This window comes from Scophthalmus maximus, chromosome 1 (assembly GCF_022379125.1).
Source record: "Scophthalmus maximus strain ysfricsl-2021 chromosome 1, ASM2237912v1, whole genome shotgun sequence".
Classification (NCBI taxonomy): Eukaryota; Metazoa; Chordata; class Actinopteri; order Pleuronectiformes; family Scophthalmidae; genus Scophthalmus; species Scophthalmus maximus.
In genome coordinates, this window is record NC_061515.1 from 8,513,751 (window position 1) to 8,528,127 (window position 14,377).

The window sequence follows — 14,377 nt, forward strand, 5'->3', positions numbered from 1 at the left end:
TTTTTATGGAATAATTATGAATTACAATTTGTTTTTAATGACAATAATTATTATTTCAATAATTAACAAGAAGATAAGAAGAAATCATCTTCTTGAGCTTTTACCTTTGTCTCATATTGTGTTGCTGCTGTTGTTGTTGTTTTTGTGCAGAACTGTGATGTGGGATAAGAACAACACCAGCCCTCAGGGTCTTCAGGATGTAGCAGCCGCTCTGGAGAAGTGAGTAGCACCGTCTGTATTGATTTATTCGTGAGTCCATGCATGTATATTTAAGTGTGTGTTGATGACCGTCCAGTTCTATTGTGGATAAATTCAATATTCCCATAAAACCTTAATCCTACATGCTCTGCATTTGCTCTGGAGTAGAGCACATTAAAGGGATGGATGAGTTGTTTAGATGTTGCGGCTCAGATGTCGTTCTGCCTTGAAGTGAGCAGCAGGAAACCTTGAGGTGTGTGTGGAGACAGGAAGAGAGAGAGGAAGGTAGAGAGGCGAGGGGGAGAGAGTGTACACATGGAATAGGAAAACAAAGGCACGAGAAGAAGAAACCAAAAGGAGACATGCTGGGAAAGCAACAGAAGGCAGAGACAAAAAGTCAAGACTGAATAAATCAGATTTGTGTCTACTGTATCTTCTGTCTGTGCAACTAAAGGTTTAATATTGGCGTGAACGTCTCGGGGACACATCTGTACATCCACCTCTTCCCCCTTTCTCATCTCCTGTCTCTGTTTATCATATTCTCCCAGCAGCACATCTCCCCCGTTTCCTCTCTGACTCTGTGTTGTATTATTGAAATAACAATATTCCGATCTGTGCAGCTGAGCAACTGTGTGTGTGTGTGTGCTTGCAATTTTATTATCCTCAGTCAATTTCCTCATGTCTCCTTTGTTTGTGTTTTCTATGCATTCTTTAAAGGTTTGATCAGAGGCTCTATAATACAAAAACAATGCTTTCTGCTTTCCATTCTACTATATCTTCATTTTTCAATATTTTTTTTCTTACTCCTTTCATTCCTTCCTCTCCTCTGTTATGGCATGAATATTAATACTGCGTGGTGACCTCTCTGTAAGGATCAGTAACCTCTCACGGTGCCAGTTCATTGCTCTGTAATAGAGCAGTGTGATAACAGCTGAGGGGTCGGGCCACACCTAAGGCCATCTCAGCCTTGTTACCACACACACACACACACACACACACACACAAACACACACACACACACACACACACTTGCCTTTCCTAAAAAAATCCCCTTTTTCCAAAGAGGTTACAGAGTTGATGATTGATTCACACTTGATCTTTTGCGTTTGATTCATCTACCAAGAGACAAACACGGTTAATATTTAATTCATGCAGAAATCTGATCAAAGGTTAGCAAATGTTCCTTTAATCATGTGGTGACATGATATTAGTAAAACTGTAGGGAGGCTCACCAGCTGTGAATTCATTTTTGGACACACAATGTCATGATGATAGGCGTCTTTTTTCACCACAGGAGTCTTGATTTCTCTGGTGCTAAACAAGACGACCAGCGTTACCTCTTACACTGGTCTAGAGCTTCTCCTCCTCTAATTGGTGAAAGTACCGGATGCTGTGTACACATTGGAAGCACACATTTACTGTATGCGTCATGGTTTAATAAATCTGTGTTCAAATGTCTGTTCATCACTGATCCTGTGTTTCCTTCTTTTTTTCCTGAATCAATAATGTGAACTAACTGTGGAATACTAATCGTCTTGCCTGTGTCCGTTAGGAACTTCACCATTCGTTTCATGCCCATCCCCATCATCGATGCCTCCCAGGCCCTGAAGGCGAGCCCAGAGAAAACAGAGGATGCCCTGCTAAAGGTAGAAGAATTCCCACTGGTTCCTCCTCTTCTGTCAATGAGTTGTTACTGTGTTTTCATAGTGTTTACAATGTTCTGTACATATGTACAGTGCTACATTGCTTTGATTTATTATCATGACTGTCGCTCTGTCCACCCCCCCACCCCCCCAGATTGAGAATTACCTCTACAGGAACCACGAGACCAGAAAGTACCTACAGGAACAGGCCTATCGGCTTCAGCAGGGCATTGTGACGTCAACCACACAACAGGTGTGCACGCAATCTGAAACACACCCACACACTGTGAGATGTACATTCACCACTACTGAGCAGAAGGCAGAAGATAACTTAAACTTTCATGTCTTTCTATCTGTCAGATGATTGACAGGATTTGTGTGAAGGTGCAGGACCACCTGAACTCCCTGAGGAACTCCGAGACGGACGCCATCTTGGAGGATGTCAGGTCAGCAGAGAACCTCATCAAAGACGCCAGAAACTCTAAAACGGTGAGGAGACACGTGTGTCACTTAAAACTCGAGTTGTCAGGAGTTCAGTTGTGTAGTAGTTTCCTTCAACCTTTCTATGATTCCACTACCATTAACCCACTGAGCAACAAGTATAAATATGATTAAAATACATAGTCTGTAGAATTACTATTCATTTATTAATCATTGTAATAATCAATAAAAAAATGTATAATTGTTTCTTTGTCTCCTCAGCTGCTTCCTAACCTCTACCACCTTGGATCAGCCTCCAGAGACGAGGTGAACGGCTCCTCGGTGGGACCCATCCAGGAGAAGCTGGAGTCTATGGCCGGGGAGGTGACCACTGTCATTGACCAACAATTGCAGGTAGAGTTAAAAAAAATATATATTTGTGTTAAGATATTATAATAAAATACATACATAGACATAATTGTCCTTTACGGGGTTGTTAGTAAGAACAAGAGAAAAACAGATGAATGGCTGCCACCTAAACACTGAAATGTAATGAACAACAGCAAGTTGAAATATATGTAGATTTGTGATTTATCGACTCCACCCCTTTTCTTTACTCCCTCCAGTCTCTGCTGGAGTCCATGGTGGACACAGCAGAGTCCCTGTGTCCACATGTGATGACGAGTAGCAATATTCGTCCAGAGCTGATGAAGGCCAGCTCGGCCAAGATTGTCGTGCCCAAGAGCTTTGTCACCAAAATCCTTCTGGAGCAGTCTGGGGTGGATATTATCAACAAGATCAGGTACGTGGGTACCATATGTAAGGTTGCCAAAATAAACCACTGGGATCTCTTCAGTTATGTTTACGGCTGTTGTTGACAACTTTTCTTGCATGTACCCTCTCAGACCATCACTGACTTTCTCTGTCTCTGTGTCAGTGAGGTGAAGCTGAGTCTTGCGTCCTTCCTGTCCGATCGCATTGTGGATGAGATTTTGGAGGCTCTGTCCACTTCACAACACACTCTGGTAAGGTTACAATCACCAGAGCCCTCAAATGGTCTAAGGGTTCATTCACTATGGCTGTTAATCTGAGCCCTGCAATTTCTCTGCAGCATATTTTCTGCTACAACCACCATCCAGAGATATTGAATAACTTCATTTTCACATGGTTAACATGTTTTTCACAGCTTTTTTTCCCGTCCATCCAGACTTTCCGATCTTAGGCATTATGTTGATTTAGGGTTTTCCTCTCTCTTAAGTTTTGACCTGTTCTTTCCTCGGACTTCCCTTATTCTTATTGTTCCTTTTCACTTCTCATCCAAACTTTCCTCTCAGTTAACCCTCCTTCTTTATTACCCCTCTCTTTCCTCTCCTCCTCCCAGGCAGACCATCTGGTACGTCGAGGTCGCCCTTTGGTGCAGCAGGAGTCGGTGGATCTGGACGTTCCCGAGGAGAAGATTCCTAAACGGGCATCGGCTGAAATATTAGAGGCTGAGAGGCTGGATGATCTGGAGACATGCATGGTAGGTCTGGGTGGATTTGTAGAGTGTGGTTCTGGTGTATAATTCATAACTAGGCTTTGTTGTTTCATGTGCCTGAATTTACATTAAATGAATTCAAATGCAACATGTTACAATCTGCTACAGTTGGATGAATTACACCAATGCAGGCAGTTAAACGCCTGGCGACAAAGTACATCCAACTCTAAATTTACTAAAAGCAATTGAGGATTGATTTTGGTAATAATTTAAAGAACTTGATGTTTAGTAAAATGAACTTTTTACAAAATAATAAAAGCTGCACATATTAGTTGGTTGGTTAGTTATTGTTAGTTTTTACTTGAAATTTTTAGCGTTGTCTAGTTTATAGATCCAAACTATCAGTCTGATTGATCATATGACAGAAAAGGCTGCAGTCGGGACTCTGCAGCGAGCTGCATGTTCTTCTGTATGTTAATGCCTTCATACACCTGTTCTTCCCTCTTTTTCATCCTTCGTCTTTCTCTGCTACCTGCCTGTCCTCTCTACTGTCCCCATAGAGTTCATAGCCGTCTCTTTCGTTTTCCCTTTTTGTCTTCGGCCTTACTGTGTGTTGTCTTTCTTTCTCTTCAATCCGCTTTTTCCTCTGTTCTTCCTTCTCTTTCTACCTTTGCTCCATGGAGACTTTGTGCTGCACCAGTGTAAGTAATCTTGCGACTGTCCCTCTATGCTCACCTTTCTAAGTCTCACTGTTTCTGTTCCTTTTCCGTCTCTCCTCACTGTGGCTGCTATACAGCCCTCTGAGATTCTAAAAACAGAGTAGAAAACAAACGTGTAGTAGGACGCATATAGTTGTTCGTCAATGACATCCCCACTCACTCTTCAAATTATACTTTACACTGTTGAATGCTGATCACCATCACCACCCTGTAAATGTGTATTACGGTAAAATATAATATGCTACATGTTAGGATGCAATTGTGTTTACTACTTTGAGTTCATTCCCTAGTGCCTTGTTAACCTCGTATCAACATGATCACTTCCTGTCTAGATTAACAGTACATGTCGTTACAGTTATATACTACAGGCAAGGACCAGGTCTTAACATTATTCCTGTAAACCAACAGTCGGTGAACTTTTAGCACATGTGGTTGAGACTTATGTAGAGTTTTGTGAAGAAATGGTTTGATAACCAATATAATTTATGTAAAGACTTTGACTTTCCTAGTTCTTGTTGATTTGACAGTTTGGTCATAGTACAAACTGGCAGTGTAACCGCCTATATATCTTCAAATACACTCCCTCATGTCAAGATCCAACAGCTTTTGTTTACAGACGCCATGAATGTAAACTTATCTGTCTCTCACCAGATGACTCCTAAAACCAAGAGGAAAAGCATCCACAGCAGAATGCTTCGACCAGTGTCTCGTGCCTTTGGTAAGCAGTTTTTTATTTTATTTAAAAAAAATTAGATTTTGTGTCCTCATGAGAATCAAAATGTGTTTCTGGATCATGCTGTAAAAAGCTTACTTCATTTGGAGGGCTATTTTTAATCTGTATTTGGTCAAATAATTCCTAAATATCAATGCAACTTGCTGTGCCTACGCTTGTATTAAACAGATATCTTATTACAAACCCACAGAGATGGAGTTTGACCTGGACAAGGCCCTGGAGGATGTGCCTGTCCATGTGGAGGACACTTCAACTTCATCTCAAACTCCGCCCACTCCATCTCAGGTCCTGCCCAAGCTGGAGCAACGTCTGCCGGCATCAATGGTGGAGCTGCCATCTGAGGAGGAAAAAAAGCTTCAGCACTTCACCAAACTACGACCCCGAAGGAACAAGAAAACTAATTCCAGCAAAGTACCTGTGAGTAAAGCTTTATAGCCATACAAGTTTAAATTGGCAAAATTAAATTAAAGAGAAAAGATTAAGATATGTGACACCAATTGATATATTGAATTCCTTTTTTCAAAAATAGCTGCTCTACAGAACGTGATTTTTTTCTCTAAATGAAGTCTTAAACATGAGTGGACTATGGTTTATGGACCATATACCAAATACTCACACATGCATGACAAACCAGATCCACTGCTTGTCAAATGGTCCAAACATAGTGTAAAATTCTCCAACTTCCTCCTTCAGCAAATCAACGGTGCTCCATCTCAAGATGGGGAGCAGAATGGCCTCATGGGAAGGGTGGATGAGGGTGTAGATGAGTTCTTCTCTAAAAAAGTCACCAAGATGAATTCCAAGTAAGGATTATGCTGGAACCACTGAAGTGTATTTGATTATTTTCCAGTAGTATGTGTATTAACTTGTGCTAGATACTAAAATTGACTGTAATCATGTCTCCTACACACATTGAACATGAAGTATTCCTTGTTTGTTTTTTTACGTTTGTCTGCCTTTCTCTCATTCTCTTCCCAGACGTTCCATGAAGAGTTCAGACTCTCAAGATGGAGAGAAAAAGAAGGGCAAGGGAGGATTCCTCAACCTAATCAAACGATCCACCAAATCCGACAAATCGGATAAATCTGACAAATCAGATAAGTCGGAGAAAAACCAGGCAACCATATTATCCTCTGGTACATCCTCAGCAAGCTCAGCTCCAGCCTCCACCATCCCCGAGGAGCCCTCCTCGCCAAAGATGGCAGTGAAGAGCCCGGTACCTGAGTCAAAGTCAAGGTATAGATGAACAAAAACTGATTTTTTTTTACCCAATACATTCAGACTGATGTAGTGAGTAGGTAAACCTTTGGTGTCTAACAGAAAGAGAAACAGCTTCACTAATAATTTCTGTCCACGCTGTAGAGATGCCTCCAGTCGCTCACAGCCAACAGACTACAGCAGCAGCTCAGACAGATCAGAAGAGCTGAGGACGCCCGATTCCATGGACGAGCCGTGGGAGTGTTCAGACGGCAGGGGCAGTCCCCAGGGAGGGAGGCGGTACCCGGGATTGCAGATTATGGGCAGTGGCCTCCTGGCAGAGATGAAGGCCAAGCAGGAGAGGAGAGCACACAAGGTGAGGTGATGTGATTTTAACAGTTAGATGAAACAAGGGAACGATAAGAGACAGCAACATGTGGCTGACTGCTGCATTAGAGTAAATAGTGTACATCCTGCGGGGCTACAACTAATGATTATTTTCATTATCGATATATCTGCCAATTATTATTTTTCTAATAATTGCTAAGTCATGAAATTAACTCTCAAACATGCCCATCATTACCTCGCAGAGCAAAATATGAGGTCTTCAAATGTCGTTCTTAGTCCAACCAAAAGTCCAAATAACAAAAAAAATGTGATGTTTGTATATGATACCTATCATTTGAGAGGCTGTGGCAGATAATATTTGACACTTCTTTTGTTAGTTTTGCTTGAAAATTACTGAAATAATTGAATAATTATAGCTATATGATAAATGGATGAATCGTTTGAGCTTCAATTGCAACATTATAGTCGGATGTTCATTTACAGCTCACGACAAAGCTCGACTGTTCATTCTTGCACTTAGAAAAAGCAGTAATCTCAACTCAAGGTCCACTTATAATACAGTATACTTTTTGTTGAAACCCAATTCTTTTAATTGATTTAATAACTACAATTTAAGGTTTTGAGATTTTATGGTTGTGGTATGTAAGTATTAATACAAGCAGAGGTGGTGAGAGATGGTTGGTGAAATGAGGACACATTCGACAAACTGCTGTAGGTGTTCAGTCTCCACCTGTCAAGACTGTTTTGTCAACACACTCATGGTGAATTCTAGCCGGGAGAATACATAAAATAAGAAACACAGACTGACATGCACTCATGCAAACACACGTGCACAGATGATGTCTTCAGGTGAGTCATTGTGCCAGTCAACACGTTAACATTAAAACACAGACAATCCCTGCCAGGTGACGACGATGAGGAGGAGGAGGGAGGGAAACAGTAAAAGCATGAAAAGCAATTTGGGAGAATGAAGACAAGAAGAGCTGAGATGCAAATTTGCATGATTCATTGAAGGATGTAAATGTCATGGTAATAATTCTTTCTTTTATAATTCACTACGGTGCCTTAAACTAAAACTGCTCTCAGTTCTTGCACCTCTTTTAACTTTTTGTCCTTCATTCACTGGTTCATTTCCTCGAAAATCAAAACAACAAATAGAATGTTTAAGATCTTTTAGATAAATCGTTGTGTGATTCAGCTAAATCAGCTGGACATCGCTTTTCCGCAGAGATTAATGAGGGCAACTGGTGTGTGTCAGCATTAAAAATGTGAGTTGCTGTTGGCACCTGTGAGTGTGTGTTCACTCGATGGATAATTGGTCAGAGACCGTATGTGGGCAGTAAGAGGTTTATGGTGTTTGCAGCATTAGGGTTTTTTACTGACCTTGTATCAGTGGCACTAAAGCTACTCTCGCCATCTGCTTGTCCTGGCTGGCTTCCAGGTGTGTGTGATGCGTGTGCGCGCGTGTGTGTTTGTAAGTAATCAGGTAAAATGAAGAGAGCAGGAGGCAGGTCATTACAACAAAGCTTGGGTGTGTGAGCTGTATCCGTTGCATCATCTAAAGCAAAGGCGCCCCCCTCTGTTGAAATGTTGCTTAGCAGTTTTGCATGTACAATACTACAGTATTTTGTATAATTGACTAAACAAGTCAAATATACATATCTTAAATCAATGATCTTAGTTATTGTATTTGGGGTAATTTTACGTACTAGATTTCATATTTCCTCTGGTCATTAAACTGAATGATCTGTTGTTCTGTCTTTGTGTTTCCTCAAGTCTTCCAGTCCAGATAGACCTGAGAGCAGTGCAACTGGTAAGATTCATTCTTAACATTTATTTCCAACTGTGGGCATTAAACCTTACTGTCATGTATTTAGACTGTTATCGGCTAATATGGAATGTTTGTAGGAGTCAATTAAGACTTATCAAACCACTGAGGCAGCATGCTTCGCTTTTAACATCAACTTTTCTACTAAATTGAATTTATTACTGCTCATTTAAAATGTGCCTGTCGGTAGGGGCAGATTGCTTGACCTGCATTAATCCAGCTTGCAGCTTTCTTGAAAGTATCATCTAAACAACTTCACACTCGACACTGCATGTTCCTTCCAGCTGGAGTTGGCTGCTCTGCTCCGCTCCAGTAGCATCTGTGTGACGGTAGAGATGGGAGTCACAAACCTGTTCCAGATGAGAACAGGTTCCCAATTGTCCAAACCATTAGAATCATATTGCCCCAGGATTAACAATTCCTTTCATCAATGCCAGCAGGGAGGATTGTAGCGAGAGAACTGGTGTCAGATGTGACCTGTGTGGAGAATAAAGAATATTGATCAGGAATCATTTAGGGAACTGATAATGAAGTGAATCGACATTGGGAGCTTTGCCTTCTTCAAGGCCTTGGCATGTGAGCTCTGTAAATTGTCCAGGTGCTGCACAGCCCCTGTAGTGAAGTTGCACCTTTTTCTTACGGTCAAAAAAATTGGATGTTCAACTGGATGAGCAGTTAGTCAAGAAATATCAAAATAGACAGACACAGTCAGCCATTTCCTGTATTTAGAACATTTACCAGTGATTTTGTATAATACAGGTTTACATAAAAACATAATATAAATAACTTTCTTTTTGTGTTTCAGCAGCTAAATCCCAGCCTTCGACTCCAGAAAGCAGCAGGGCTCCCAGTGGTTCCATCAATAAACCAGACACTGGTTCTCCAGAAAAGATCCCAGCGCGTGGTGAGGCCAAGCCTGAACCAGCCCCACGTGTCAGAGCTACATCCTCCTCGACTTCCCCTGGGGGACCAATGAGTCCCAAACCACTGATGCCGCCGGGGGCGAAGCCCACCCTGGCTGCCCGACCCAGCATCCCACAGAAACCCAGGACCAACAGTAGCAGCAGGAGCATAGGTATTGATTAATAAATAAATGTCTCCATTTGACATTTTGCTCAGTACAGTGAGGTATATGAGCGATTTGTGCAAATAGATAATGTGGAGGAATATAGAGAAATTTAGCATGGAAAGCCAGTGCAACAGTTATGCATTTTCCTGGTCGTCTTTCTGATAGATGAGAGCCCAGACTCCCCCGGCAGCGGCTCTCCTAAAGTCTCAGTTCTCCCTCCCACACTGAAGAGGGCGATGTCAGAGAAAGACAAGGAGGGACAGACCAGTCTGCTGTCCGGAGGCTCTACCAACAAAACCACTCAGGAAGGTGGGTCCGAATATTTTTTTCTCTTTTAACTGAAACTCCGATCTCCCTCGGGCAGACTGGTAGAGGTTTGATTTCACTGTATGTGTATATGTTCCCCTATGGTCTCATATATTTGCATTGTTCTCACTAAGGCTGACTGTTGTCAACATGTCCAATATGACACACAGCAGACTGATAGATTCAGGTCACAACTCTCACTCAGTCTTGCTGCCTTTCATCTGTTATCCATTATGTAACGACAGCCTGGGAGCTTGGTGATTTATTCCCCCCCCCCCCGTGTTTGCTCCTTTCACTCTGATGTTTTCTTATTTTACCCTCTATCCTTCACCCTCCACTTTTTTTTGGTGTGTGTTGTGTTGAAAACCCTCTGGGGCCTGGTGGAGCCGCACTTCTCACAAGCTCAGAACAGAATAAATCATGAGCCATTATGTGGTTGTTTACACAAGAGCATGTTTAATTGCTTCCTCACATTTTTGAAAGGAGATGATCATCTGATCCTTTTAAGTAGCCACTCTATCCCAGCATGCATTGGCAACAGTGAAGTATTTCCTGACAGACCACCAGTCCGTCAGGGAATACAATCCTACTTCCTCTTACAATTCACAACTTCAACAGTCAGCCACCGTAGCCTCCAAACATTTTGACTAAATATCATTTGTAGAGAAGATGAAAAGTGGGGCATTTCAAAAATGTTGAAATCCCCAAAGTGGGAATTGGGGCCAAAAACATAAACCCTAGACAGCGTGGAGCCTAAGGGTACTCACACTGCTAGTACAATGACGATGCTCACAGTATTTGTCTCATAGGTTGCAGATTAGTTTCTCAGTCTAGCCATGCTGTTTTTTGGATCCTCAATTCTGAGATTTTCCCTAAAACTGCAAAGTTAGAAATAGGATGTCGGTGATTTATATCTCTTCCTGTTTTAGTTTATGTTTTCCAAATGGCTGTAAAGCGGCATTGTAGCCACCCATTGAAGCATATTTATAAGGAACTACGTGCATCAACAAATATAAATCCAATTCTTTTGATACAATAATTTAGTATTTGCTCAGTTTCTGTCTCTTTCTCGCCTCTTATTTTCTTTTCTGTGTTCCCTCTATTCTGTCTTCTTCCTCGCCCTTATATTGCCAACGCCAACTTTTGAATTTTAATCTGCTCTGTGTCATGTCCAGTGAGGACCGCGTCCGACTCTGTTCGGCGACCCAGCCCTGTCCGTACCAACTCTGAGGACCACGGCCCCTTGAAGACCAAGGAACAATCTCCGAACCCGGACAAGGACAAAGCAGCAGGAAGGAAGTCGTCCGATTCTAGAGAGGAGGCAGACAAAGACTTTATTTTCATATGAGCTAAACTAATTTTGAACAAAAAAAAGTGTTGACAAGCCACAGATGTTTTCCTTTTAGAAAAGAAACTAAGGGGGAATATAATCTCTATGTTTATATTTATGTTAAGAGGTTGTACCTGAACTGCAGGTCCTGTCTGACCACAAAGTACTTACTTACTGATGTTTGGTCTGCACGAAGACCTGCTATAGTATCGGGTGACAGACAGATTCAAATTCAATTTAATTTCATGATCTACGAAGAAAATATTAATATTAACATTTTGGGGGATTTTGCTAAATAGTTTTTTAGTCGTCGTGTCATGTCTCCTAGTAAACCAAACTAAATCTCCTTAGAGCTTCCGTCTCAAAGACACAATTTCTCCAGATCTGGTTTCAACTTGCTCTTTGCGGTCAGGTGAAAATGTCACATCTCTAAAAGGATAAAACCGTTTCAGGATTTGATGGAGTGGGTGGTGGGAGGATCCAGTTCATTCAACCAATGAATGATGAAACCTGTATATAGGTTTGTGAACTGGAAAAAAAAAAAAAAAAAAAAGCAAAAGAGGGATGTGTTTCTTCCAGGAAACAGCAGACTGTGAATCAGTGTATATTTAAAATGATCTTTGACTAATAACCTACGGCCTTTTTACTATTATTTTTGCAGTAGCTTGTCTCCCAGGGACCAAACATACAATAACAACACCACTACCACTGTACTGTACTTGAACTCAAGCATAAAACCAGACCAGGACCCGGTGGCATTATCTTCCTTCAGTTTATCTGTATAGATTTTTCTAGGGGCTATTTTCAGTACGTGAAGTTACTTTTCCTTTGGACTGAATCCATTATGCAATTCATCATTTCTTACAGGAAAATACAGGTTCAGCTGATAATTTCAGCAAAAGTAAATCGGTAATACACACTTGATGTAGCTTGCCTGACAGTAAAATTTTAAGTCATTCCAAGGGGAGTAAACGGACTCTTCACTGAAGGACTGAAGGATGGCAATAAACTATATCAGACACACCGCATGGACCAAATTCCTTCTAATGTGTGTGAGTCGGAATGGCCATATGAATTGTTTGTGCTTTGAGAGGACTGTGGTACATTGGACAACCAATCAATAAGGCTTCGGCACTGTTAACACACACTGAACACTGTGGATGAAACCCCTTATTTTTACATTCAGCTGCTGAGGTGGGTTCTTTTGTTTTGTTTGTTTGTTTTATGCACTAACATGTGACACTAATGATGTGCCGATGGTCCAATGAAGGCAAAGAACTTACTAAGTAAGAGGAATAGCAAAGAGAATCTGCTTGAACGTAACATGGGAAACGCAGTTGCGTGTTTCAGCAGCTGTTTTGAGACAGATTTCAACCTCTTCAGTTTGTGTAAAAGCAGAACACTGCGTGAACTCCAGCCTGCAAATGCTCTTTGTCCCTCAGCATTTTCTAGAGAATCTTTCCCTCGGGACTTTCAAATCTAGCTCACTTTCACTTTGTACTGTGCAATACAAAGCCCTTCTTCAGACTCACAGCACCGTGATCACATTGCCTCTGTCTTTGGGAATACGGCGCCTGAAGTGAAAGTGAGCTGAAGGGGAGCTGTATTTTCACCACATGGACCTCTCAACTGTTCTGTAACAACAGCATACTGTAGGTCTCAGGATGATTCCTCTCATTGTTCTCTTATAAAAGCAAGAAATGCCCTTTTCACACTGCTACACCGTCTGCAACCAGATCCCCTGATAGATTGTGGCAGTTCCTAAAATCAATTACAACTTGTAGCTTTTTTTGTGGACACTGAGTCTGGGAATTTTCTTCATGATGCATAATATAAAATGATTTGGGGCAGAAGACTGGCCTGTCACACTTAGACAGCATACACATGTCTAAATGAGGTTGTATTAAAATGAATGACTAAACTACTCCCCAGGAAGACATACGTTCTAATGCATAATCAGAGTGAAAGGGGCACAACTTGTATTGTATTGTACTGTAAAAGAGTCAAAAACACGTCTGGGACTATTCTTACTACTGATGCACCTTTTCCTGTGATGTCTATGTCAATGTCTTTTCATAGTGTTATGATTAGGTCTTAAGTTCTTTGTTACTAATCGAGGCTTGGAAATAACATTGTTCCTGCTGTACATAGTCGATCTGTACTTGATGTCAATGACTGCTCTGTTTTTCAGTCTGTCCCAAAATCAAACATCATTTTTGTGTGGAGGGCATTCCAAAAAAGTGGAAGGAAAAAAAACAACAACAGTACTTTTCAGTATGTTTAAAGTGAACTCTGTTGGCATTTTCAGCCGTTTTCCTGATTTCCTTCTGTGTGGGACTTCAGAAACGGCTGGCTTTGTTTCTGTCAAGGGTGAAAGAGTGACAATGACTTCCTGTTCAATTTTGCAAAATGAGCATCCACCTCATTTCTGTGGAGAAAGTGAAAATGACCAGTAGCGCTGTGTCTAGAATATGCGTTTGTGTGTGTGAGAGAGAGTTGTACCGTATGTATATATGTGCTTTCATACATGTAGGTGTATGCATGTGTATATAGGTATGTGTAATATATGCACATGTAATATTCACACGCCTATGTGACCACAGCAGATGCTTTATTGTTTTGGTACCGAGTTCACTACTATACTAAAGGTTTCTTTGTAACTTATTTGGGAAAAAAATTATTTTAAGTTGCCGGTGACGTCTTAAACCTTTTGTTTCTCCTCTCACTTGTACATTGTATTCATTTAAATGTAGAAATTGACTCTTTGTTTGCATTAATTTGTTATTACATGTAATCAATTTAATGTTACTTTCATCGTAGATTCAGAAAATAAATGATGCAAAACATCTTGAGCTGGGGGGAAAAAATATAAATACTAATGACTTTTACTGTACTCATGTTACTGGTCTTGATATATTGTTCCATTTTGTCATGGATCAGTAAGTTTCACTTAGTCATTCTGCTGGTGTTGGACATTTCTTCATGCAAATAATAATACTGATTAAAGCAATTTTACATGATTTAAAATCTCTGCATTGTCTCAGGGTTTTTTTTTTTGTAACCTTTTGTCGGATCTGTTCTGCAGTGCGACAACACAGCCACCAGATGG

At 41.0% G+C, this 14,377-nt stretch overlaps 1 protein-coding gene and 1 long non-coding RNA gene across 7 annotated transcripts in view; one reads left to right on the forward strand and one right to left on the reverse strand.

The window, feature by feature from the left end:
* The window catches only part of LOC118309695 (F-actin-uncapping protein LRRC16A), a 60,675-nt gene extending 46,376 nt beyond the window's left edge, over positions 1-14,299 (forward strand). For 3 of the 4 annotated variants that reach the window (XM_035632221.2, XM_035632136.2, XM_035632377.2), the window contains 17 exons: positions 151-219; positions 1,751-1,844; positions 1,996-2,094; positions 2,202-2,330; positions 2,544-2,675; positions 2,888-3,063; positions 3,199-3,286; positions 3,643-3,783; positions 5,109-5,175; positions 5,381-5,607; positions 5,884-5,993; positions 6,169-6,426; positions 6,553-6,763; positions 8,512-8,548; positions 9,369-9,638; positions 9,798-9,941; positions 11,114-14,299. In XM_035632221.2, the coding sequence (XP_035488114.2) occupies positions 151-219; positions 1,751-1,844; positions 1,996-2,094; positions 2,202-2,330; positions 2,544-2,675; positions 2,888-3,063; positions 3,199-3,286; positions 3,643-3,783; positions 5,109-5,175; positions 5,381-5,607; positions 5,884-5,993; positions 6,169-6,426; positions 6,553-6,763; positions 8,512-8,548; positions 9,369-9,638; positions 9,798-9,941; positions 11,114-11,286 (2,425 nt within the window). In that variant the 3' untranslated portion in view covers positions 11,287-14,299. The remainder of the gene's footprint in view (positions 1-150; positions 220-1,750; positions 1,845-1,995; positions 2,095-2,201; positions 2,331-2,543; positions 2,676-2,887; positions 3,064-3,198; positions 3,287-3,642; positions 3,784-5,108; positions 5,176-5,380; positions 5,608-5,883; positions 5,994-6,168; positions 6,427-6,552; positions 6,764-8,511; positions 8,549-9,368; positions 9,639-9,797; positions 9,942-11,113) is intronic. The other variant, XM_035632302.2, reaches the window with a different exon arrangement.
* Positions 2,073-14,377, reverse strand: part of LOC118310462 — a 31,989-nt gene continuing 19,684 nt past the window's right edge. The window contains exons 1-6 of one of the 3 annotated variants that reach the window (XR_007030520.1): positions 6,102-6,279; positions 5,807-5,965; positions 5,379-5,527; positions 4,474-4,546; positions 2,556-2,652; positions 2,073-2,322 (exon numbers count right to left, since the gene is read on the reverse strand). This is a non-coding gene — a long non-coding RNA (uncharacterized LOC118310462). Of the gene's footprint in view, positions 2,323-2,555; positions 2,653-4,473; positions 4,547-5,378; positions 5,528-5,806; positions 5,966-6,101; positions 6,288-8,913; positions 9,041-14,377 lie in introns of those variants that run through there. The other 2 variants (XR_004793791.2, XR_004793786.2) reach the window with 2 other exon arrangements.